This window comes from Rattus norvegicus, chromosome 1 (assembly GCF_021556685.1).
Source record: "Rattus norvegicus strain SHRSP/BbbUtx chromosome 1, alternate assembly SHRSP_T2T, whole genome shotgun sequence".
NCBI lineage: Eukaryota > Metazoa > Chordata > Mammalia > Rodentia > Muridae > Rattus > Rattus norvegicus.
In genome coordinates this window covers 69,242,978-69,270,322 of record NC_141534.1, presented here as the reverse complement: position 1 = coordinate 69,270,322, position 27,345 = coordinate 69,242,978, and the positions used below count along the sequence as shown (strand labels likewise).

The 27,345-nt window shown below is 40.2% G+C and overlaps 1 protein-coding gene across 1 annotated transcript; it reads right to left on the bottom strand.

Moving 5' to 3' along the window:
* Positions 1–413: 413 nt before the first annotated feature.
* On the bottom strand, positions 414–27,241 carry Zfp950l13 (zinc finger protein 950 like 13). The gene is made up of 4 exons (XM_087599681.1): positions 27,100–27,241; positions 5,600–5,726; positions 5,351–5,411; positions 414–4,221 (listed from the first exon to the last, which is right to left on the bottom strand). The coding sequence occupies exons 1-4, from the start codon at positions 27,133–27,135 to the stop codon at positions 2,928–2,930; spliced, it is 1,518 nt and encodes a 505-aa protein (XP_087455807.1). The 5' UTR covers positions 27,136–27,241; the 3' UTR covers positions 414–2,927.
* Between the last annotated feature and the right edge of the window lie 104 nt (positions 27,242–27,345).

Genomic DNA, 27,345 nt, shown 5'->3' with positions numbered 1-27,345 from the left:
CCTTTCTATAGACAAGACTGCACAGACATTGATAAACCATTTCTATTTTTTTTAATAATCTTTATGGATTAACAGAAATATGTACTTTTTATACGACACATTATAGATTATAAGGATAGAGTTTTACCTAGATCCTTATTTTTTTTTTTTCGGAGCTGGGGACCGAACCCAGGGCCTTGCGCTTGCTAGGCAAGTGCTCTACCGCTGAGCTAAATCCCCAACCCCGGCCCTAGATCCTTATTTAACAATGTATTACCGATCCTATAAATGATTTGTAGTTAATTCCCATATGCTATGTGGTTCTTGTTGCTGTCAAATATCATCCGATTGCCAGTTTTGTCTGTACCATTTCGGAGAGAATTTTGTGATCTATCTGTTCAGAATTTGACTCTGAAATTTTCAGATTATTTTGTTCAAGTTTGTTTTTATTTTAATTTTATGTACACACATGTGGCAGCTGTTTGGTGGTGGTCATGGTGAGTATGCATACATGTAAATGAAGGTGCTAGCATCCAGAGACTGTGTCAGAGCTCTTGCAGTTGACTTTCTCTAACCCTAATGCTAACCCAATCCAACCCTAAACTTAACCTATCCTGATTCCAACCCCTACAAGAACTCTAACCCTAACTCCTAACACTAAACCTAACCCCTATCCCTTCTAACCCCAACCCAATCATATCCCTAATTCTAAAATTTACTCTTACACTTATTATTAACCCTAACTTTACATTACCCATACCCTGAACTCTTACCTATTTTTACCCCTAACCCTACATAGGGCTATTGCTAACCCTACCCCAAACCCTACTACCACACTAACCCCAATCCAACCTATAATCCAACACTTTCACTTATCCTATTCCTACCCTAACACAATTTCTCTAACCCCAATCCTAACAGTAACATTAAAACTAATCCTTAGGCTTACCCTAACCCTAACATTAACCATAATACTAACCTTAACCTTAATCCTTACCATAACCATAACCCTAATGCTCACCCTGAAGACCTTAAATTTCCTATTGAAAACACATGTAGACATTTTTTTAGCACATCTATTGGAGAGATTACAACAAATAGTTTACACAGTTGGTAATGCAGTACTTTTAGGGATAGAGAACTTGTAGTGCTTACATTAAAACATGCACACCAAAGTGCAGGTTAATAACAAAATACAGAGTCCTGTTAATAAAACAATACCACATCCATTGAAGAAATTACTAAATGAAGTTTAGACATAAAAAGAAAGTACATTTTCTTGAGTTTCCTTTTGAACACTCATGTGGGCAAGCAGAGATAGTGACAAAAAACAAACAAAACAAAAACTGAATTTCTAAATGGTATAGCCATAGAATATCCATTGCCCATGCCCACAGTGACACACTTCCTCTAACAAGGCCACACCCTTTAATATTACCACTCACTGGGCCAAGCATATTCAAATTTTCACACCCTCTAACCCTAACTCAAACCATGTTACCTTAAACCTAATCGGATCAAAAATATTACCATGACCCATAACCTTAATGACTTAACCAATTAAAACTCTAACAAGTAACCCTTCTAACCTCAACCTAACCTTGTAACCCTAACCCTTAGTAACACTAACCCTTACCTGCCAGCTAATACTAATCCTGTGAGGTAACCATAACCCTTAACCTTGTGCAACCCTAACCTTAAACATAAACTTACATCCTGTATCAGTGGACATAGCTCAACCATATAATAAAAGCCCCCACTCATAAATCCTGATGTGTGGAAGAATTTAATCATAACTTGTCAGAGATGTTTTTGGTTGTCAAGCTTAAAAGCTCTGTAGCATTTGGTTTGCAGTTCCACTTCTGAGGCCCTGATAGATCAGTAGCCCTATGCTAACCCAACCCTCTAAACTCCAATGGCTTTTTCACAACTAATTCTTGCCATTTGGATTGACCTAGTGTTAGAGGTGTGTTGAATTCAAGTAGACCTCATGACAAAAAGGCTTTTACCACATTGAGCACATCCATATGGTTTTTCTCTAGTATGTGTTCTTTTCTACATTTGGAGATGACTGTCAGGGGCAAAGGATTCACAACATTGCTTCAATTCATATGGTTTCTCTCCAGTATGAATACTTTCCTTATAAAGAGGATTATAGAAATGTACAAAGGCTTCACCATATTCAATACATTCGTAGGGCTTCACTCCAGTGCAATTTTCATGCACTTTGTCTTAATTTAGGTTTTACTGCAGTGAAAAGATAGCATAACCAAGGCAACTCTTATAAAACACAACATTTAATTGGGGAGGCGTTGCAGATACAGAGTTTCAGTCCATTATTATCAAGGTGAAAAGCATGGCAGTATCCAGTGCTGGAAGAACAAAGAGTTCTATACCTTGATCAGAAGGCAACCAGAAGACTCTCTTCTGCTCTGGGTAGAGCTTAAAGATAAGACCTCAAAGCCAACCCCAACAGTGATACAATTCCTCAAACAAGGCCACACTTCCTAATAGTGCCACTTTCCCATGGCACAAGCAAATTTAAACCACCATCTCTGAAGATCACTGTGACTTGCAAAGGCTTCACCACTTTGGTTACATTCATAGGGTTTCTGTCTACTGTGTGTTCTTTTATGTATTTGGAGACTACTGTGACCTGCAAAGGCTTTTATTGATTATATTCATAGTGTTTTACTCCAGTATGTGTTTATGTCTTTGAAGATAATCACAAAATGCAACCATTACATTAATTAATTAATGTAATTAACCACATTAATTACATTTAGAAGGATTCACTTCAGTATGAATTATTTCATGCATTTGAAGTTGAACATGAGAGGCAAAGGACTTATCACATTGCTTAACATTCATAAGATTTCTCTCCATACGTGTTTTATGTATTTGGAGACTACGGTGTTGTGAAACAATTCATCACACTCATCACGTTTCTAAGATTTTGCTCCAGTATGCATTCTTTTATGTTTTTGGAGATTACCTGGATATGAAAAGGCTTTACCACATTGATTACATTCATAAGGTTTGTCTCCAGTATGTGTTCTTATATGTCTTTGAAGAGAATCAGAAGATGCACCAGCTTTACCATGTCGACTACATTCATAGGGCTTCTCTTGAGTATGGGTTCTTTCATGGACTTGAAGGCGATTGTAATGTACAAAGGTTTTACCACATTGATTACATTTATGAGGTTTGTCTCTAGTATGTGTTCTTTTATGTATTTGGAGATGACCTTGTTGTGAATAGGGTTTACCACCTTGATTACCTTCATAAGGTTTTTCTCCAGTGGGCATTCTTTTCTGCCATTGAAGAGAATGGTTACCTATAAAGGCTTTGCCAAAGTGATTACATTCATAGGGTTTCTCTCCAGTGTGTGTTTTTTTATGCATTTGAAGATTACCTTGGTATGCAAAGACTTTACCACATTGGTTACATTCATAGGGCTTCTCTCCAGTATGTGTTCTCTTATGGTACTGAAGAGTATTGTGACGTGCAAAAGCTTTACCACACTGGTTACATTCATAGGGTTTCTCTCCAGTATGTGTTCTTTTATGGACTAGAAGACTACTGTGATGTGCGTAGGCTTTACCACATTGATTACATTTGCAAGGTTTCTCTCCAGTATGAATTCTTTCATGCCTTCGAAGTTGATCACCACAAGAAAAGGCTTTACTGCAATGCTTACATTCATAAGGCTTCTCTCCAGTATGTGTTCTTTTATGTATTTGGAGATGACAGTGTTGTGAATAGGCTTTACCACATTGATTACACTTATAAGGTTTTTCACTAGTATGTGTTCTTTTATGCCTTTGAAGAACATGGTGATCTGTAAATGCTTTACTACATTGGTTACATTCATAAAGATTCTCTCCAGTATGTGTTCTGTTATGTCTTTTAAGAGAATTAAGATAAGCAAAAGCTATACCACATTCATTACATATGTAGGGTTTCTCTCCAGTATGTATTCTCTTATGTATTTTAAGAGAATTATGATAGGCAAAGGCTTTACCACACTCATTACATTTGTACAGTTTCTCTCCAGTATGTGTTCTGTTATGTTTTTGGAGATCACTGTGTCCTGCAAGGTCTTTACCATGTTGAATATCTTCACAGGATTTCTCTTCAGTATGAATTCTTTCATGCCTTTGAGGATAACTATGACATGCAGAGGCTTTATCACACTGAATAAATTCATAGCCTTTCTCTCCAATATGACTTCCTTCATGCCTGCAAAAGGGATTGGCACATGTGAAAGCTTTACCACATTAATTATAGCAATAAATCTTTTTACCTCTATGAAATAAGTTTATAATTTGTAAAGAGGATCAGATCTTAAAGTTTTATCACTCCGTGTACATTCATGGTTTCCCCTTCATTACGGGTTCTTCCGTATCTTTGAAGATAATGGTTAGAGTGTCTATTACATTGCTCACATTTGCACCATCTTTTTTCTCTATGAGGTTTTTCACACATTTGATGAGAATTGGAAGAGCTCAAAGCTGAGTGCCTTCATAAATTTTCCTATAGTATGAAACACACTACATTTGCATACTGAATTTGCAACGTGAACCAGAACAAACAGAGAAGAATTTCCACATTCCTAGTATTCAGGGATTTTTTTCTCCACTGTGAGGTTGTGGATATATTCCCAATGAGTTAGAAAACCAAAAAATTACAAACTTGTATCCCACTGAGCAAATCTACTCAAATGGGGAACACCTTCTAATTGTTCTGGGAGAGAGAAAGAGGAACATTGCTTCTTTCAATATCCCTATGCTCTCATGGCTTGTATCAATTGTGACACATGATATACCTATTAAAAGCAGAATAACAAAAGAAAGGGTTCCACACTGCACTCACATAGTTTGATTTTTGTTCATCATAGACATGTACTACATGGATTAAGGTTTCTCCCTAATATTCTTTACTCTCATAAACTGCCCCTCTAACTTAAACTTAGCAATGATACTACAAGTATACAAGTAACACTAACTTTACTATGGAATAGATGCTTATTAGATGGTGTTGGACATATACATCAATTCAATGTATCTATTTTTCTTCATATGTGAGTGGTATGACTCTAAATAGATTTGTCATTTCTGCAAAATAGCTGCAATATGGCTATGACTTAATGGTAATATGTGTTAAGGAATTGTTTGTCTTCTTTTTACAGGAATGCCATGCAAACACAAATCAGACACCTAACAATAAGGTACACGGATTTGTGAGAATTTACTAATCTCTGATACACTTAAAGCAGTACATTTTTACACTGTTCTCTTCTTTAAAACTTCCAGGACACATTAACATTTCTTCAGAGACATATTCATACCAACTTGCACATGAACATTACCTTCCATGTCTTCTAGAATATTGACAATGTTCTTCAATATTATGGTCTTCCCAATTGTAGCCTACAATATAGTAACAGAAAATGTATGAAAAAATATTGGAATTAGGCAACATTTAAGTTACTATTGTCAGTGAACCTGATTTATTTACCTCATTCATGCTCATTCTCAATTGAAATAATGGAAGAGCATGAGTAACAAAGAAACAGTTGTTCCCTTATTTTAAAAGTGAAATAATATTCAGTGCTTACCTATAACAGTTAGATTCCTGAGGGTCTCCAGCATCACATCTTTGTAGAGATTCTTCTGTAAAGGATCCAGTAAAGCCCATTCTTCTTCAGTGAAGTTCACATACACATCATCATAGGTCACTGTATTCTAAAATATCCCACACATGTGTACAACAGAAGCAGTGATACCAACAACACTGTAAAAGTAGGCTTCACTGACATTATATTCATATAATTCTGGTGCTTTTCCCCCTTATTTCTTGGCCCAGAAGTTCTAACGTATTCACCAAGTCATTTTAGAAGGAACTGAATAATGAGGTTCACATCTCTCATTTCTCTGCTCTTTGAGAAAAGGATATTGCCTGGCAAGTGAAATGCCAATTAACACACACCACACACACACACACACACACACACACACACAGAGAGAGAGAGAGAGAGAGAGAGAGAGACAGACAGACAGACAGACAGAGAGACAGAGAGAGAGAGAGAAAGAGAGAGAGACTGAATATGGAGCACATAACAGAGAAATTTTTAAAATTTAATAAAAATGAAGGCACAACATAACTAAACTGATGGAATACAATGAAAGCAGTGCTAGAAAACTCAGCGTTCTGAGTGCCACCAAAAAGAAACTGGAGAGGGCATACACTAATATCTTGAAAGCACACCTAAAAGCTTTAGAACAAAAAGAAGCAAACACAGCTAAGAGGAGTAGACACCAAGAAATAATCCAACTCAGAGCTGAAATCAACCAAGTAGAATCAACAAAACCAAGAACTGGTTCTTTGAGAAAATCAACAATATAGATAAACCCTTTGCCAGAGGGTAGAGAGTATATCCAAATTAACAAAATCAGAAACGAAAAGGGAGACATAACAACAGACTCAGAGGAAATGCAAAAAAAAAAAAAAAAAAATCATCAGATCCTACTACATAAGCCTATATTCAACAAACTTAAAAATCTGGAGGAAATGCACAGTTTTCAGGATAGATACCAGGTACCAAAGTTTAATCAGGATAAGATAACCATCTTAACAGTCCCATAACTCCTAAAGAAATAGAAGCAGTTATTAAAAATCTCCCAACCTGAAGTCTTTGGTCCAGCCAAGGCTGGAACCCCAGTGAACAGGATATCAATGAAAAATATTCATAAAATTCTCACAAACTGAATCCAAGAACACATCAAAACAATCATCCATCATGATCAAGTAGGAGTCATCCCAGGGATGCAAGATGGCTCAATATATGGAAATCCATCAACATAATCCACTACGGAAGCAAACTCAAAGAGAAGAAACCACATGATCACCTTGTTAGATTCTGGGAAAGCATTTGACAAAATTCAACACACCTTCATGATAAAAGTCTTGGAAAGATCAGGAATTCAATATACAGCAAACCAGTAGCCAACATCAAACTAAAGGGAGAGAAAATTGAAGCAATCCCACTAAAAGCAAACACTAGATAAGGCTGCATATGCTTGGCCCAGGGAGTGGTACTATTGGAAGATAAAAGAATGCAAATGGATCTGTTTTTATCTCCTTGTAAAAACCTCAAGTCCAAGTGGATCAAGGACTTCCACAGAAAACCAGATACACTCAAACTAATAAAAGAAAAAATGGGGAAGAGCCTAGAACACATGGGCACTGGGGAAAATTTCTTGACCAGAACACCAATGGCTAATGCTCTGAGACCAAAAATCAACAAATGGGACTTCATAAACTGCAAAACTTCTGTAAGGCAAAGCACACTGTCATTTGGACAAAACAGCAACCAACAAATTGGGTAAAGATCTTTGCCAATCATACATCTGATAGAGGGCTAATAACCAAACTATACAAAAAAACCCAAGAAGTTAGACTCCAGAGAACCAAATAACCCTATTAAAAATGGGTTACAGAGCTGAATAAAAAATTCTCAGCTGAGGAATATCCAATGTCCAAGAAGCACCTAAAGAAATGTTCAACATCCTTAGCCATCAGGGAAATGCAAATCAAAACAACCCTGAGATTCCACCTCCCACTAGTCAAAATGGCTAAGATCAAAAACTCAGGTGAAAACGGATGGTGGCAAGGATGTGGAGAAAGAGGAAAACTCCACCATTGTTGCTGGTATTGCAACCTGGTACAACCACTCTGGAAATCAGTCTGGAGGTTAATCAGAAAAAAAAAAAATGGACAGAGTACTACTTGAGGACCCAGCTACACCACTTCTGGGCATATACCCAAAAGATGCTCCAACATATAGAAAGGAAACATGCTCCACTATGTTCTTAACAGCTTTATTTATAATAGCCAGAAGCTGGAAAGATCTTAGATGCCCTTCAACAGAGGAATGGATATAGGAAATGTGGTACATCTACACAATGGAGTACCACTCAGCTATCAAAAACAATGACTTCATGAAATTCTTAGGGAAATGAATGGAACTAGAAAATACCATCCTGAGTGAGGAAACTCAGTCATAAAAGAAAACAAATGCTATGCACTCACCGATGAGTATATATTAGCCCAAAAGCTCAAAATACCTAAGAAAAAATTCACGGATCATATGAAGCCCAAGAAGAAGGAAGAACAAAATATGAATACTTAAGTCATTCTTAGAAGGGAGAACAAAATACTCACAGGAGGAAATACAGGAACTAGGAGCAGAGCAGGGTCTCAAGAAAAGGTCATTCAGAGACTGCCACATCTGGGCATCCATCCCACATGCAGACACCAAATCCAGTCACTACTGCTGATGCCAGGAAGTGCTTGCTGACAGGAGCCTGAAATGGGTGTCTCCTGAGAGGCTCTGTGAGAGCCCTACTGATACAGATGAAGATGCTTTCAACTAACCATCGGACTGAACAAGGGGACCCCAATGGAAGAGTTAGAGAAAAGACTGAAGGAGCTGATGTGGTTTGCAACCACACAGGAAGAACAACAATATCACCCAACCAGACCCCACCAGAACTCCCAGGGACTAAACCACGAACCAGTGAGCACACATGGAAGGACCCATGGCTCCAGCCACATATGTAGCAGAGGATGGCATTGTTCAGCATCAATAGGAAGAGAAGCCCTTGACTGAGTGAAGGCTCGTTTCCCTAGTGTAAGGGAATAAAGGGCATTGAGGTGGGAGTGGGTAGATGGGAGTGGGAGCATCTTCATAGAAGCAGGGGAAGCAGGAGGAGGTATGGGAGAGCAGGAAAAGGGAATAACATTTGAAATGTAAATACATAAAATAAATATTCAAGAAAAATAAAATTAAAAAAAAGAAAAAAGAATCTTGGTCTAAAAAAAAAAAGAATAGGAAATAGCCTGGCAAGAGAAATGCTAATTGAGAGGGGGGGAGGGAGAGGAAGAAGAGAGGAGGAGGAAGAGAGACACACAGAGAAAGAGAGAGAGAGAGAGAGAGAGAGAGAGAGAGAGAGAGAGAGAGAGAGAGAGAGAATGTACCAGAAAAACTGTATGAATGATGACTAACTACAAAAAATGATAGGCAAGCAGGGTGTATTGACTCATGCCTGCCTATAACCCCACCATTCAGGAGCCAGAGGCAGGTGCATCTCATTGAGTTGTACGCCAGCCTGGTCTAAGCAGAAGAGCCAGAGTTACATATTCAGACCCTGTCTCCCCTGTAAAAACCAATCAAACAAGAAAGACAGAAAGAACTCAGAGGTTTTACTGAAGTTCCTACAAAGAATTATACATTCACTCCAGTTCTGTATTCATCTTGTAGAATCCTGAAGTGCCCCGGTTTACCTGTAACAATAATGGGATCTTACTGAAAGGGAGTGTATGTTTAAACAGTTACAAATGGACAGATGAAAATATTAGCAATGTAAATGTTGATCCTAAATGAGTAACTTTGGGCAGGAGAGATGGCTCAGCAGTGAAGAACCCTTGCTGGTCTCGGAAATAACTGTGCTTAATTGTCAGAACTTACAAGGGGGCTCACAACTATTCTTTACCCCAAGTTATGAATTTGCAGGCCATCTTCTGACTACTATGAGGACCAGGCATACATGAAGTGCACATTCGTGTATGCAGACAAAATAATATTCATTTTAAAAAATCAAAACGAACACAGCAGGTAGGAAGAATTTTGTACACCTGCAATTCAGTGACTCAAAACCTGAGGCAGTCAAGCTCAGGCAGTATTAGTGTCATGAACACATGCCATCCTAAGAGAGAGAACATTCTCTCTCCCAAGTTTCAAAATTCACAACATGGATGAAGATTAACACAACAGCATAAGCTCGGCATGAACCAAAACCTACATTACAGGACCATCAGCCAAATAATTTAAAAACAAACTAAAAGCCAGGCATGTTGGCCCACATATGATCCAGCATTCTGGGGACACAGTAAAGTAGACCTTTAAGTTCTAGGCCTCTGTGTTCTACATACCTACTTTTTAGGACAGTCAGGGATATACAGAGAAACTTTGTCTTCAAAACCAAAAACAACAAAATTAAAAATATAAAAACACCAACCACATAAAAAAAGCTTAGCACTGAAGAACAATTGCTTCTACTGCATCTTATGTGATTTACTGATAGAGTCTATAATGGTGAAGGCAAGACAACATGAGAAAAAAGCTGACTGATTAGGTTCAACCACAACACAGAACACACACACACACACACACACACACACACACACACACACACACACGTCAATAAACACTCAAATATCATCCCAAATAACGAATCTAGAACGTTTCCTCCTACAAAAGCTTCTATTGAGAGTACTGAGTTGGCCAGAGCCAGGATAACTCCATGACGGTCTGCAAACTGGCAGTTGAGAGAATAGGCCAAAGTTTCAGTTTCCTTATATTGGAAAAGCCCAAAACAAGTCAATTCTGTCAGAGCCTCCAGGGTCCCCAGCAATGTTTGATCCCTGCTGAGCCCTGCTGATACAGTAGAAGCCTTTTGTTCCTAACAAAGAGACACCCTGGGGGTATCAACACACCTGGGTGAGGATCCATTCCTTCCTGACTTTTGTCCTCAGTCTTTGTTCCTGGGATTTAGGCTGGTCTTCCTGGATTTCTCCCCAAAAAATTTGGGGCACAGAATCAGGCTTTTGTTACTGAAGCCTTAAGCCAGGTTTTCCCACTGTGCTTCCTAGATTTTTCCACCTAGTCAATGTGGGGTATATATTCGTTGAATAAAGCTAAAGAATTGGCATTCTTTCTTAACACAAAAGATCCGCATATGTGTGTTTTTTAATCCCGAAGGCTTACACCCAGTTTTGGGCATCGACACAATTTCAGGAAAATCAACCCTCACTGGCAGCCAATCAGGAGCTGTCAGGAACTGCTCCCAATACCAGGCCTGAGCCGAGAATAGTTGTTCAGCAACAGTTCCAAAAGTAACCTAAATTTCCCAGAATTCCCCAGAACTTTACCAATCCCAAAGACAGCTATACCTCTGGAAATAGAGCAAATCAGTAAGTACTAAAGTCACCTATTCCTTCCTGGAATCCCCCAAATTGGCTTTAAATTGGGCTTACAAGGCTTATGTCTGTCTCTATCCTAGTGAATTGTAGACCTTTGCATTCGGGAATTCTGCAGAATAAAACACTCTTTGCTTTTGCACACTACTTGAGTCTGGGGTCTTCCCTTAGTGATTCTTGGACCCTAACGTTATAAGCTCTCCCAAAAAGCCACAAAGGAGAGACAAGTGTTCAAAGACATTATCCTATTCCCGTAGCTTTCTGACTCAATCAACTACATTCTGACTTTGGTTACTATAGGTTCATAGCATTCCATGATGGAAATACATTTAGTCTAACTTCAATGATCCTAACAGTCTACAAGAGCTGTTACACTGTTCAAATGCCCAAAGTCTCTCCTGACACTCAAGACAAATCTCTTGATCGCCACATCTTGTCAAAATCAGAAAGCCAGCTATATCTTGCCTACACATAATGGCACAGAATACTTTTGAATTCCAATGCAGTAGGATGTGTATAGAATCAAGGAAGTTTGGACCAAAGCAAGAAACCCAGCAGGGGAAACACCAAATCATGTAACTCTACCTCAGATGCATGTTTCAAAAGGCTTAGATGGCCCTGTCCCTGCAACTTCTCATACATCTCTCAGTTTAGCTTCTTCCGCCCACTATATGCAGCTCACCATGGCAGGTGTCTTATAGCTTCGGTATCTCAACATCTTGTGCTGTCAGAGTGCAGCTTAGGCTTCATCCTACGGGTTCATGCTATGCTCTCTCACAGTATCTTCCCTCACTGGGGTTATGGCTAGAACAGTGCTGAACTGAAACCACAAAGGAAGACTCTATGAGCTTAAATTTGGCATCATTCTTGATTCCAGGACTTGGGTGACCATGCCAAGTTTGGATTCTAAACTTGGATGGAACCTGCCATCCTTGGACCTCAGCTCTAGTAGGTTTTGTATGAAGTTCCTGCCTAAGTCTATGAGTCACTTTGCCTCCTCCTTTGATTAGGTAAAGGCTAAGCATGAGAGTGTTTGTTTCCCTTGAGGTATCTTCTTAGGCTTCCAATCATGGTAAGGACCTTCTCTTTAATGGTGAAAATCTCTTTGAAAATGCCTTCCTCTGTTTTAGTATTTGACTGTCATCTGTAACTTCCCAGTGCTGTTTTTCTCTACAAACCACAGAGTTTGAATTTAGCTCTGCTGGACTTGTTGCTTTCTTTTCATTTTAGTCCTGAATGAATCAGTAGTAATAAACATCTGGCACATTCAATATACTATCTAGGCATACAGGTCATTACTTTTAATTGTTTACTCAACTTCTCAGGGTATAGGCAAAGTAAGAAAGATTTGGGGTCAGAACACCACACAAATGACCTCTAGCTAAATTCCTCATGGAGTCCATTTTCTACCAAAATCCTATGACCAGACAGTCCCTCAACACACTTCTCTTCCAGGTCCGACAAGAATAGCTGACTAAGCTCTGAGTACAGCTTTTGCTGTTGGCCATCTCAAGTTGAAGAAATGGGAGGTAACCTGCCCCATATTTGCTTTAATCCTTGGTATTGAGACCCTGCATTCCCATGTCCCTCTGCTGAGCTAAACAGCCAGTACTCTTTCCCCAACATCTGCACAGGAGTGGATGCCTCCTGCATTTGAAGGAGGAACACAAAAGGCATCACATTCTTGTCTCTGCACATCAGCATTGACACCAGGTGCCAAAACTTGCACTCCTTTTAGTGCTATATCTACACTGGCAGCACTTCCCAGGTGCAGATGGCTCCTGTCTTTTAAAGAGGCAAAAACTAGTGTCCTTGAAGTGATAATGACCCCATTCGAGCTATGGGAAAGAGGCAATTAAGCAATCACATGTTGTTGTTGTTGTAGTTGATGTTGTTGTTGTTGTTGTTGTTGTTGTTGTTGTTGTTCTAACTTGCTTTGCTACTCCACTGCTGAGATTGAATCCTCTAATCAAAGGCATCTTAGGACTTCTGTCCTGTCAGATCACAATCCATCATTTTAGGAGCTGAGGATAGAAACTAAAGCTTTAAGAAAATAAGTTTCAAAACAAAACAAACAAAAAGCAAAAATGAAACAAACAAACAAAATCACCAATAGATAAACATTGTTTACTGGCTTGCCCTCTCCTTTGGTCACTATCTAATGCTCAGCTACCTCTCTTCCCCAGCCCATTCCCACTTACTTGAGGAGAGATCATGTCACCCTCAGAGAAAGTACGTTCTCACATCAATCAGCATTCAACACAATCTCTCACTGACACAGCATCCAAACATTTTGATGAGGGCATGACTCAAGTGATGATCCCTCAGATGACAGTAAGCTCTAAAATGTTAACAACTGAAACAAATTAGGAGAAATAAACTAATTAATAAATCAGAAACTTTAGAAAACCCAAATCAAATGTGTTAACCATTTCAATCACTTAAGTAGCACAAAAAAAAAAAAAAATGATCACAACAACTGGAAACACAGATCTGCCAAGAAATGAGAAGAGGGAAGCCTTTAAGATCAAAAAGAGGAAACTAAAACTGTTTCCCAAACTGTCAAAAACTCAAAACTCACAGCACTATTTAGTAAAATTTCAGGAGATGAAAATAGTTGAAGGTTTATCATTTTCCAGAGAAACAACAATATAAATTAAATTATAATGAAGAAAATCCCACAACATATATGACACAAACAAAAGGAGACAGAAAGACAGACATATAAGTCTTTTAAAGATGAACTACAAGATTATTTTTTAAAAAATCCAAGAAATTACAGGCCATCAACTCGTCCTGTAGACTGTTCTCCTCTTTGCCAATAATAGAAAATGGATTGGAAGTGGCAAAAACCCAGTCAATTGGACAGAGGCAGCTTAAGGAATGGAAAAGATTTTTTTCTTAACCAAAATGAGACCTTGAGAAACTAGAAATTCAGAACCAAAATATTCAATTGAAAAATTAGGATATAGATCTAAACAGAGAATTCTCAATAGAGGAATCACAAGTAGCTGAGAAAATCTTAAAGAAATATTCACTATCTTAGCCATCAGGGAAATACAAACCAAAACTACTTTGAGAATCCATCATATTCATGTCAAAATAACTAACATCAATAATAAAACTAAAAGCTCATGCTATCAAGGATGTGGACATAGGGGAACAATCCTCCACTACTTGAGGGTTACAAACTGATACAGCCACTGTAGAAATCAGTATTTCCTCAGAATCATTCCTCAGAGAACTGGGAATGCAACTATCTCAAGACCCAGCTAAAGCAACCTTGAGCTTCTATCCAACCTCAAGGGCACTTGCTCAACTATTTATTAATAATAGCCAGAAGCTGGAAACAACCTAGATTTCCCACAACTGAAGAATGCAGAAACAAAATGTGGTACATTTACACAATGGAGTGTCACTCAGCTGTTTAAAAAAATGACATCACAGATAGGAACATTGGAGCTGCAGGTGCCCTGCGCTCCAGAAACCGCTGAAACCTGAAGGGACCAGATCAACAGTTCTCTGCACCCAAATCCCGTGGGAGGGAGAGCTAAACCTTCAGAGAGGCAGACACGCCTGGGAAGCCAGAAGAGACTACACTCGGCCCACATTTCTGACTCCAGAGGAAAACACCTAATGCCATCTGGGACCCTGGTGGACGGGGGCTCCCAGAAAAGGCGGTGTAGACCCTCCTGGTTGCTGCCCTCACGGAGAGCTCAAAAGCAACACCCCACAAGCAAACTTGAGCCACGGGACCACAGGTAAGACCAACTTTTCTGCGCCAAGCGACCTGCCTGGTAAACTCGGGACACAGGCCCACAGGAACAGCTGAAGACCTGTAAACAGGAAAGACTACACGCCCGAAAGCAGAACACTCTGTTCCCATAACTGGATGAAAGAAAACAGGAAAACAGGTCTACAGCACTCCTGGCACACAGGCTTAAAGGACAGTCTAGCCACTATCAGAAATAGCAGAACAAAGTAACACTAGAGATAATCTGATGGCGAGAGGCAAGCGCAGGAACCCAAGCAACACAAACCAAGACGACATGGCATCATCGGAGTCTAATTCTCCCACCAAAGCAAACACTGAATATCCAAAACAAAAAAAAAAAAAAAAAAAAAACAAACAAACAAACAGAAAAGCAAGATCTAGATTTAAAATCCTATTTGATCATGATGCTGGAGAACTTCAAGAAAGACATGAAGAACTCCCTTAGAGAAACGCAGGAAAACATAAATAAACAAGTAGAAGCCTATAGAAAGGAATCACAAAAATCCCTGAAAGAATTCCAGGAAAACACAATCAAACAGTTGAAGGAATTAAAAATGGAAATAGAAGCAATCAAGAAAGAACACATGGAAACAACCCTGGATATAGAAAACCAAAGGAAGAGACAAGGAGCCATAGATACAAGCATCACCAACAGAATACAAGAGATAGAAGAGAGAATCTCAGGGGCAGAAGATTCCATAGAAATCATCGACACAATTGTCAAAGATAATGTAAAACGGAAAAAGCTACTGGTCCAAAACATACAGGAAATCCAGGACTCAATGAGAAGATCAAACCTAAGGATAATAGGTATAGAAGAGAGTGAAGACTCCCAGCTCAAAGGACCAGTAAATATCTTCAACAAAATCATAAAAGAAAACTTCCCTAACCTAAAAAGAGAGATGCCCATAAGCATACAAGAAGCCTACAGAACTCCAAATAGATTGGACCAGAAAAGAAACTCCTCCCATCACATAATAATCAAAATACCAAATGCACAAAATAAAGAAAGAATATTAAAAGCAGTAAGGGAAAAAGGTCAAGTAACATATAAAGGCAGACCTATCAGAATCACACCAGACCTCTCGCCAGAGACTATGAAAGCCAGAAGATCCTGGACAGATGTATACAGATCCTAAGAGAACACAAATGCCAGCCCAGGTTACTGTATCCTGCAAAACTCTCAATTAACATAGATGGAGAAACCAAGATATTCCATGACAAAACCAAATTTACACGATATCGTTCCAGAATCTAGCACTACAAAGGATAATAAATGGTAAAGCCCAACATAAGGAGGCAAGCTACACCCTAGAAAAAGCAAGAAACTAAACGTCTTGTCAACAAAACAAAGAGAAGAAAAGCACACAAACATAACCTCACATCCAAATATGAATATAACAGGAAGCAACAATCACTATTCCTTAATATCTCTCAACATCAATGGTCTCAACTCCCCAATAAAAAGACATAGATTAACAAACTCGATACGCAATGAGAACCCTGCATTCTGCTGCCTACAGGAAACACAACTCCGAGACAAAAACAGACACTACCTCAGAGTGAAAGGCTGGAAAACAGCTTGGAAATGGTCTGAAGAAGCAAGCTGGAGTAGCCATTCTAATATCGAATAAAATTGATTTTCAACTAAAAGTCATCAAAAAAGATAAGGAAGGACACTTCATATCCATCAAAGGAAAAACCCACCAAGATGAACTCTCAATCCTAAATATCTCTGCTCCAAATACAAGGGCACCTACATACAGAAAAGAATCGTTACTAAAGCTCAAAGCACACATTGCACCTCATACAATAATAGGAGATTTCAACACCCCACTCTGATCAATGGACAGATCACAGAAACAGAAATTAAACAGGGACAAAGACAGACTAAGAAAAGGCATAAAACAAATGGACTTAACAGATATTTATAGAACATTCTATCCTAAAAGAAAAGGATATACATTCTTCTCACCACCTCATGGTACTTTCTCCAAAACTGACCATATAATTGGTCATAAAACAGGAGTCGACAGATACAGAAAGATAGAAATAATCCCATGCGTCCTATCAGACCACTACGGGCTAAAGTTGGTCTTCAATAACAATAAGGAAAGAACGCCCACATATACATGGAAGTTGAACAATGCTCTACTCAATGATAACCTGGTCAAGGAAGGAATAAAGAAAGAAATTAAAGACTTCTTAGAATTTAATGAAAATGAAGGTACAACATACCCAAACTTATGGGACACAATGATAACTGTGCTAAGAGAAAAACTCATAGGTCTGAGTGCCTGCAGAAAGAAACAGGAGAGAGCATATGTCACCAGCTTGACAGCACACCTAAAAGCTCTAGAACAAAAAGAAGCAAATACACCAGGAGGAGTAGAAGGCAGGAAATAATCAAACTCAGAGCTGAAATCAACCAAGTAGAAACAAAAAGGACTATACAAAGAATCAACAGAACCAAAAGTTGGTTCTTTGACAAAATCAACAAAATAGATAAACCCTTAGCCAGACTAACCAGAGGACACAGAGAGTGTGTCCAAATTAACAAAATCAGAAACGAAAAGGGAGACATAACTACAGATTCAGAGGAAATTCAAAAAATCATCAGATACTACTACAAAAGCCTATATTCATAAAACTTGAAAATCTGGAGGAAATGTACAATTTCTTAGACAGATACCAGGTACCAAAGTTAAATCAGGAACAGATAAACCATTTAAACAACCCCCTAACTCCTAAAGAAATAGAAGCAGTCATTAAAAGTCTCCCAACCAAAAAGAGCCCAGGTCCAGATGGGTTCTGTGGTGAATTCTATTAGACTTTCATGGAAGACCTCATCCCAATACTATCCAAACTATTCCACAAAATTGAAACAGATGGTGTGCTACTGAATTCCTTCTATGAAGCCACAATTACTCTTATACCTAAACCACACAAAGACCCAACAAAGAAAGAGAACTTCAGACCAATTTCCCTTATGAATATCGACGGAAAAATACTCAATAAAATTCTGGCAAACCGAATCCAAGAGCACATCAAAACAATCATCCATCATGATCAAGTAGGCTTCATCCCAGGTATGCAGGGATGCTTTAATATACTGAAAACCATCAACGTGATTCACTATATAAACAAACTGAACGGTAAAAACTACATGATCATTTCATTACATGATGAGAAAGCATTTGACGAAATTCAACACCCCTTCATGATGAAAGAACAGGAATTCAAGTCCCATACCTAAACATAGTAAAAGCCATATACAGCAAACCAGTAGCTAATATTAAACTAAATGGAGAGAAACTTGAAGCAATCCCACCAAAATCAGGGACTAGACAAGGCTGCCCACTCTCCTCCTACTTATTCAATATAGTTCTCGAAGTCCTAGCCAGAGCAATCAGACAACAAAAGGAGATCAAGGGGATACAGATTGGAAAGGAAGAAGTTAAAATATCATTATTTGCAGATGATATGATAGTATATTTAAGTGATCCCAATAGTTCCACCAGAGAATTACCGAACCTGATAAACACCTTCAGCAAAGTGGCTGGGTATTAATTCAAATAAATCAGTAGCCTTCCTCTACACAAAAGAGAAACAAGCCAAGAAAGAAATTAGGGAAACGACACCCTTCATAATAGTCCCAAATAATATAAAATACCTCGGTGTGACTTTAACCAAGCAAGTAAAAGATTTGTACAATAAGAACTTCAAGACTGAAGAAAGAAATTGAAGAAGACCTCAGGAGATGGAAAGATCTCCGATGCTCACTGATTGGCAGGATTCACATAGTAAAAATGGCCATTTTACCAAAAGCGATCTACAGATTCAATGCAATCCCCATCAAAATACCAATCCAATTCTTCAGAGACTTAGACAGAACAATTTGCAAATTCATCTGGAATAACAAAAAACCCAGGATAGCTAAAACTATCCTCAACATCAAAGGACTTCCAGGGGAAATCACTATCCCTAAACTCAAGCAGTATTACAGAGCAATAGTGATAAAAACTGCACGGTATTGGTACAAAGACAGGCAGATAGACCAGTGGAACAGAACTGAAGACCGAGAAATGAACCCACATACCTATAGTCACTTGATTTTTGACGAAGGAGCCAAACCATCCAATGGAAAAAAGATAGCATTTTCAGCAAATGGTGCAGGCTCAACTAGAAGTCAGCATGTAGAAGAATGCAGATCGACCCATTCTTATCACCCTGTACAAAGCTTAAGTCCAAGTGGATCAAGGACCTCCACATCAAACCAGATACACTCAAACTAATAGAAGTGGGGAAGAGTCTTGAACACATGGGCACTGGAGAAAATTTCCTGAACAAAACACCAATGGCTTATGCTCCAAGATCAAGAATTGACAAATGGGATCTCATAAAACTACAAAGTTTCTATAAGGCAAAGGACACTGTTGTTAGGACAAAATGGCAACCAACAGATTGGGAAAAGATCTTTACCAATCCTACAACTGATAGATGGCTCATATCCGAAATATACAAAGGACTCACAAAGTTAGACTGCAGGGAGACAAATAACCCTTTTAAAAAATGGGTTTCAGAGCTAAACAAGCTGAGGAATGCCATGTGGCTGAGAAGCACCTAAAGAAATGTTCAACATCTTTAGTCATAAGGGAAATGCAAATCAAAACAACCCTGAGATTTCAACTCACACCAGTGAGAATGGCTAAGATCAAAAACTCAGGTGACAGCAAATGCTGGTGAGGATGTGGAGAAAGAGGAACACTCCTCCATTGTTGGTGGGATTGCAGACTGGTACAACCACTCTGCAAATCAGTCTGGAGGTTCCTCAGAAAATTGGACATTGAACTACCTGAGGACCCAGCTATACCTCTCTTGGGCAAATACCCAAAAGATGCTCCAACAAATAACAAAGACGCATGCTCCACTATGTTCATAGCAGCCTTATTTATAATAACCAGAAGCTGGAAAGAACCCAGGTGCCCTTCAACAGAGGAATGGATACAGAAAATGTGGTACATCTACACAATGGAATATTACTCAACTATCAAAAACAATGACTTCATGAAATTCATAGGCAAATGGTTGGAACTGGAAAATATCATCCTGAGTGAGGTAACCCAATCACAGAAAAACACACATGGTATGTACTCATTGATAAGTGGCTATTAGCCCAAATGCTCTAATTACCCTAGATGCACAGAACTCATGAAACTCAAGAAGGATGACTAAAATGTGAATGTTTCACTCCTTCTTTGAAAGGGGAACAAGAATACCCTTGAGAGGGAATACAGAGCCAAAGTTTAGAACAGAGGCAGAGGGATCGCTCATTCAGAGCCTGCCCCACATGTGGCCCATACATATACAGCCACCAAACTAGATAAGATGGATGAAGTAAAGAAGTGCAGGCTGACAGGAACCAGATGTAGATCTCTCCTGAGAGACACATCCAGAATATGGCAAATACATAGGCAAATGCCAGCAGCAAACCACTGAACTGAGAATGGGACCCCCATTGAAGGAATCAGAGAAAGGACTGAAAGAGCTTGAAGGGGCTTGAGATCCCATATGAACAACAATGCCAAGCAACCAGAGCTTCCAGGGACTAAGCCACTACCCAAAGACTATACATGGACTGACCTTGGGCTCCAACTGCATAGGTAGCAATGAATAGCCTAGTAAGAGCACCAGTGGAAGGGGAACCCCTTGGTCCTGCCAAGACTGAATCCCTAGTAAACGTGATTTTTGGGGGAGGGCGGTAATGGGAGGAGGATGGGGAGGGGAACACCCATATAGAAGTGGAAGGGGAGGGGTTATGGGGATGTTTGCCTGGAAACTGGGAAAAGTAATAATAATTGAAATGTAAATAAGAAACACCCAATTTAATAAAGATGGAGAAAAGAAAAGAACCCCCCCAAAAAAGAGGCCATAGTTAAGTTACTATTATAAAATATCAAAAGAAAAAAAATGTAGTCTGTGTAGTATAGACCAAAGTCTATAGTAAAGTGCTTTCACTATTTCACATTAGTGTCAGCTGCCAACATCGTAGTTTGCTAACTGAATGATTACACAGAACATTTTTACCCATTTATATAACTGTAAACAATACCATTGAAATGATGTTTCCAAAACAAAGGAAAGAAGGAAAATATATAGGATGTTGGCTATGTTTGATTTGCAGCATTCAAAATGATCCAAAGAAAACTCCTAACAATTCATAACAGGAAAACTAATTCCAAAGCTATATGTGAGAAAAGCTTCAGAATTGTCAATAGGATTATGAAGAAATAGTACACATTTTGGCACAATGGGACTTCCATACTTACCACGAAGCTATAACAATCAGACGGTATACAATATTTGTGATATGTACTGGCTAGTTTTGTGCGTCAACTTGACAGAAGCTGGAGTTATCACAGAGAAAAGAGCCTCAGTTGAGAAAATGCCTCCATGAGACATAGCTGTAAGGCATTTTCTGAAGTAGTGACCTACGGGGTAGGACACAACCCGCTGTGGGTAGTGCCTTCCCTGGACTGGTGGTCTTGGGTGCTATAAGACAGCAAGCTGAGCAAGCCAGGGGAAGTAAGTCAGTAAATAATCCCTCCATGGCTTCTGCATCAGCTCCTGCTTCCTGATCTGCCTGAGTTCCAGTCCTGACTTCTTTGGTGATAAGCAACAACATGGAAATGAAAGCTGAATAAGCCCTTTCCTCCCCAACTTGCTTCTTGGTCGTGATGTTTGTGCAGGAACAGAAACTCTGATTAAGACATGATAGGACAAGGGGATGCAAGGAGAAAGCCAAAAACATAAGCCCCAAATTAGTGGAAAGGTTTAATTGAAAGACCTAAGGAAATTGCATCAGAAAAAAATGTGAACTTGCCCCAGGTTCCCTGTGATCACATGAGTAGACAAATTAAATAAACACAGACTTCACAACTCCCACAAAAATAATTCAAAATGAATCCTAAACTGTTATATTTCTGACTCTCCAGCTATCACTGATCTCACTTCCAGACAGAGAGGCCCCATGCTCTAGAGCTCTCTCATATGGAGGTGATCATAAAGGTGGGCTATGGCTCAGCAGCCCCCCATGCTGCCCTGTGATCTCATGTAAACTCAGCCCCACTGAACCCACACAAAGACCAACGTTGCAGAATAACTGAATGTCTGCTTCCTGCCAAGTGATTATGGCACCTGACGTGCGATCTGGCCTATCCGTTTGCACACCACAGATGAAAACCTGAGAAACCCCAGTATCTCAGAAACTCATTTAGTACCCTGGAACTGAATTTCCCCGAATCACACCACTGCGGCTGGTAGCAGTGGAAAGATAAAAGGATTTTAATCGAATATTGCTGAAGGATGATCCCCATTACCTCCTTTTCACCAGTTTCTAACCTATTTGTAAAATGTTTTACACAAATCTGATTGTGCAATGCAATGTTCAGAGGTCCAGGTGTACTAACGTAACCCGTCTGGTTGACAATCCGTCCCACTCCAAACAGACGGCACACTGACACCTCAGTCAACCTGCTTTTACTGTGGCAGCCACAATCACCATGGCATGGGTTGTGGGTTCTCTGAGAGCTCGGTGATGAACTGCATCTGTGAAAAATATGCAAAGAATCTGCAAGCTACCTCCCACCGGCATTCCTCCTGATTGAGAGAGCTTTGACCGCCCAGCTGGGTCTCAGGACAGTAGCAGCTCCCATGCTAGAGGATTAGAGATTAAATGACTCAAACATGACAGGCACTCCCAGCTCTGCCCTTCTACCCTAGGGGCTGACAGAGCCCTGGTAAAATTGTATCTGACCAGAGTTTTAGCTGGCAAAATTGGATTTTAGTAGAATCTTCCACTCTCCCAGGGTTCCTGCCCATCTTCCAAGGCACAGGGTCCTTTGTGTTCACATCCCATTACGCACTCAAAATCCAGGGCAGCCATCCCTTTGCTTCACAGATGGGAATTCCTGCCTCCAAACTCCAGCCACACTCAAACAGTAACAACGACTGAAGCAAAAGGTGGCTACGAATTTGAAATCAAGAAACAGTAAATGGGAGGTGAATGAAAAAAGAAATAAAAAAGGAATGGACATGGTTTCTCCTAGATCTGGCGGAGTAGAAAGTTTATTACGGATAAAAGACAGAGGATAGCCATGGGCAAGGACATCTGGGGGAGCCCAGAGTGGACATGACTCTAAGCCATGTCAGGAGAGGGGAGAGCCAGACTAAGAGGCCAGGAGGGTAAATGATAGATGAAAAAGACCAGGTAACCAAAGTCATTGGATCACATAAGGAATGGCAGCTAAATCCCTAAACCAGAGAGCAAGTATGCCAGCCATAACCGGGGAATGAGGGATGATGGGAGAACTTGACAGCCAGGTATAATCTAACTTGTTAATGAGGCACCTAAGCCATTTGTCCCAGCATTTGAGTCTTAACAGTAGGGAGAAATGAAAAGGCTGAAATGATCTCAAAATAATCTCAAAAATTATTTTTAAAAAGTTGAAACAGACATGATGGTCCAATATTCTCCAGGGATTACACATGTTCACCCGAGCACAGCAAGTATTACTCACACCTGTTCTCTCAGGCTGTGCACTTTCAGACAGGAAAAATTGTATTCCTGTCAGGCACAGCCGTACCAGTCTGTCAAGATCTGTGTTGGTTGACCTAGTGTAACTACAGTACTTACAGTAGTATAACCACTGTAATAACTTCAGATCCTTATTTAGATTCCAGATTGCCCTGGTCTGTGAACCCACAAATATAGCCATTTTGGACTTTTATCAATCATCTAAAGTTGAGTACTTGACTAGGCACTGCCAACACCAACTACTGTCAAAGCAGGAAAGCTCTCACTCACCTTCCTTCCTCCCTGTCCCTTCTAGTGCTGTGACTACACCAGCTTCAACAGTGGTCAGTGAACTGAATTCTTCCAGAAGTTCCTCTTTAATTCTAATCCCCCTAACAAAGTCAGGGAGGCAGGAGGCCACACTTGCTTCTCACTGACCAGTCAGTGCCTGCCTAGAAGGAGTTGCAGTGCCTGCCCTCCAGGCACTAAACGGCAAAGACAGGATTAGGTGTCCAAAGCAAGGCTTAACAATATATCATGAGGCAAGCTTGAGCTACAGAAGACATTGTTCTAAGCAGAAAAATAATCCAAACACTTGAGAAAAGGAATAAAATTTGTAATTTTTATTAAAATTGTAGTTAAAATTAAAAATTGTAATAGCCCAGAGTCATTAGAGAAGAGAAATAACTAAGAGATTAGAGCAGGGATGCATTAAGAAAATGAAATTAAAAAGTCATACCGATAACTGACTTCTGAAAAGATAAATCTAATTGAAATGAAACACAGATATACTGACTGTAAAAAAAGAACAGGTCACTCCCTGGTAGATGAAATGGCATTAATAAATTACTGTTTGGCCTTCACCCGCTTGTTCTATGTTAGCTGCTGAGATTTGGAACCTGACACACACAGCTAGGCCAAAGGCCTGGTGTCTCAACCCTCTGAGCTGACGTAACTATGTCAACAAAGTTTGTACCTATCTCCATTGGACCCGCCCCTCATTGGAAAGTCAATATGCCTTCACAACCTTCTCAGACTGTACACCCACCAATCTGGTCTGTTCTCATTCATATCCATAATATATGCCACATGCAAAACTACAAAATCACTACCCTGACTGAATCAGGTTCTTCAGTAGGGTGACCTCTGCAGATGACTCCCTTAAACTTCAGTCTGTGAGCTAGCTATTGTCTGCACTCACCTCTTCCTCCTGCAATCAACTCTTCCTCCTGTTCTGGCCTGAAGGCAGAAACCATGCAAATCTTTTTCCAGTTGCTGCAATGCACAGTTCATTACAAGACTCAAATCAATGATTTTAAAACTCTGCCATGATATTTCCCTTTAACTTAAGGATTTAGGAAATTTAATAAAGAGGAAAGGAAGGTCTTGCTTTGGAGAACAAGAGACTGGGAACAAGGTAACCTGAGTCAATACAGCTTTTCCCAGAAATATTTTTCTGAGAGGCTGAAAATGCAGATGTTGCAGAATTACTATGCATTCCCAGGGAGAAATCACTCCACACACAATTAAAGATTAATTTTAAAAAAAACTCTTTAATAGCTTGCATCCAACTCTTGTTTGTAGTGACATTCTGAGAATCCTGATTTTTGGTTCCCAAAGCACAGAAATAGTATAAGAACGAGCTTTCATGTTAATGCCCGGTGTAAGGATGTGAGGCAGCTTCTGACTGACTGTAGCTGCTGATCAGGCTTTGCCTCCTGCTCTAGCAGAAGCATGGTTTGCCAGCTACAGACTTTTGTGATGGTATAACAAAACAGAATTCTGGAAACTTTTTGGAGGGTACATAAACATGAGGATCCCGAGAGGCAGGGTGGGGAGTTGTTGGTCTTTTAGGAAGGTTGGTTGTGGTTTGTTAGTAGCTGTGGTCAAAGAAAAAAGAAAAGAAATCAGATTCAAGTATCTCTTTATCCTCTATCCTTGTTTCTCTCCTATCTGGTGTTAGGGGGTGAAACTGGGGCAGGGGACAGAGTGGGGGATAAAGAGTGGGAAAAAGAAGAAACAACAAAATAGCAAAGACCAGCTATACTGGTTAACACTAAAAGAGGAGCCACTCTAGGGCAGATTTTACATATCACATATGCTGTCACCCTTAAGTTTCTATTAAGGTCCCAGGTTATGGTTTGAACAATTGAAATATAGACTGAATACTGCAAGTCTAGCCACTTAGACAGATGAGAGATTTACACAACAAAGAGACTCCCAGAATTATTTCTTAAGTACGCCAGTGCCCTACCTAAAACACAGGACATCATTCTTCAGCGACAGGTTCCTAAGTGGAAGGTTCCAGATGGTGAAAAACAAAGGAAAAAGAGAAGGAGAAGGTATAAAAGCTGGGGTGTGGGGAGGTTTGGCACAAGCTATGTCTTATGCTAAGTAAGCTTAAGAAGAATACCATCTTGTATACTCCTTATATGGAAGGAAATGGAAGGAAATGAGAGATATCCATGACGTCAGCAGAAACATTATACAATGGGACACACTTGGAAGTTCATCCAGTCAAACAATGCTGTATACAAGGGGACCTCAGTGCATCTCAAAAACATTACTGACCAAGCTATAGTGGCCTTGGGACTGATAACCACAGCCCCATGTGGTGGCAGGAGTTGTCTTCTCAGAATCTAAAGAAACCCTTCCCAAAGACCCTGCCCCCAGACCATTACCAGCTCGGCCAAGCCTATTCCTGGTTTAAGAGAGGGAGCTCTGTTTGATCTCTGTACCTCAGGGCCTCAGGGAAAGCTCCCAAGGCCTAGGACCCAGACTGTTACTGGCTCTGCCAAGCATGTTCCCAGGGTTCAGAAGGATGTATGTCACTGTCCATACATGGGGACCCCAGGGAAAACCTGGCTTGATCAGGTCAGTACTCTGCACAGCAGTGTTTTTCCTTTTCAAATGGTTGTCACTAAGTGTCATCTTGCCCATGTGGCAGAACTATGCTTTTCTCAAGAAGAAAGCTGAATCTTTATGGCACACCAGGCATTAAATTTGATTGTGACCCTGTAGTGCCCCACTGAGCAGCTTGATAGAGCCCTGCTCTTTGATACACCTAGTGGCTAGTTGTAAATAGGGTTTTCTTTTTTTTTTCCTTTGTTGTGGTTTGGAGCCCTATTTCTGGGCAATGCTGGTGAACAAACACGTGTATCCTAGCATAGCTGTGGGGCGTTTAACTGGCAGTCCTCCCTCAGCTAACTTCTACTTGGTATCAGCATTAATGAACCCTTTAAATCGGACATTCTACTCTTTCACATCACAGCTTGATAGTGAATGGCTACCCAACACAGGAGGTGCCTTTTACAACCTCCAAAAAATTAACTCCAAACGGATAGTACACATTAAGATTAAATAGATGCTAAGGGCAGAACTTGTAAAAACTAGGGCTCTCCCAGTTTGGCATCCTGCTAAGGATGTTTGCACACACAAGCCACTGCTCCAAATGCTCGGGGTAGATGCAGCTCCCAGAGTGAAGTTATTCAACAGCTACCTGGATCGGGCGAGTGACTAGGACCACAGGGGGCTTTACAGGCGGCAGCATCTGGCCTCCGGTTCTCACCCAGCCCTTCTCACACCACACCACACCACACCACACCACACCACACCACACCACACCACACCACACCACACCACACCACACCACACCACACCACACCACACCAGCTCCTGCTGCACAGCCTCCTGCTCCTCCTGGTTGTTGGCAGTCACCCCGGCTCACCATGTTGCAATTTCGGGGCTTGCTCGTGCTCACCATGTTGCAACTTCGGGGCTGGCCTGAGAGTGCCTCAGAGCATCCAGCAGCAGGGTTCAGAGAACACCACACAGAACCATTCAAACTTGCTCCCCTACAAGGCGCAACTAATCTCTTGCCAACCGGAAAAACCCTCCCCCTCTTCTGACTGGCAGGTTCGCCTGGAGGTTCTTACTGGCCAGTGAGTCTTGAGTGGCATGAGCACCTCCATTA

What these genes read in the sequence shown, in the direction of transcription:
- Zfp950l13 (XM_087599681.1), bottom strand. Translation starts at nt 27,135, where the DNA reads ATGGTGAGCACGAGCAAGCCCCGAAATTGCAACATG. An exon ending in CAGGAATCTAACTGTTATAG is followed by an intron (nt 5,412 to 5,599) that starts GTAAGCACTGAA and finishes ACTATATTGTAG; the next exon opens with GCTACAATTGGGAAGACCAT. An exon ending in TATTCTAGAAGACATGGAAG is followed by an intron (nt 4,222 to 5,350) that starts GTAATGTTCATG and finishes TCCCTTTTGCAG; the next exon opens with GCATGAAGGAAGTCATATTG.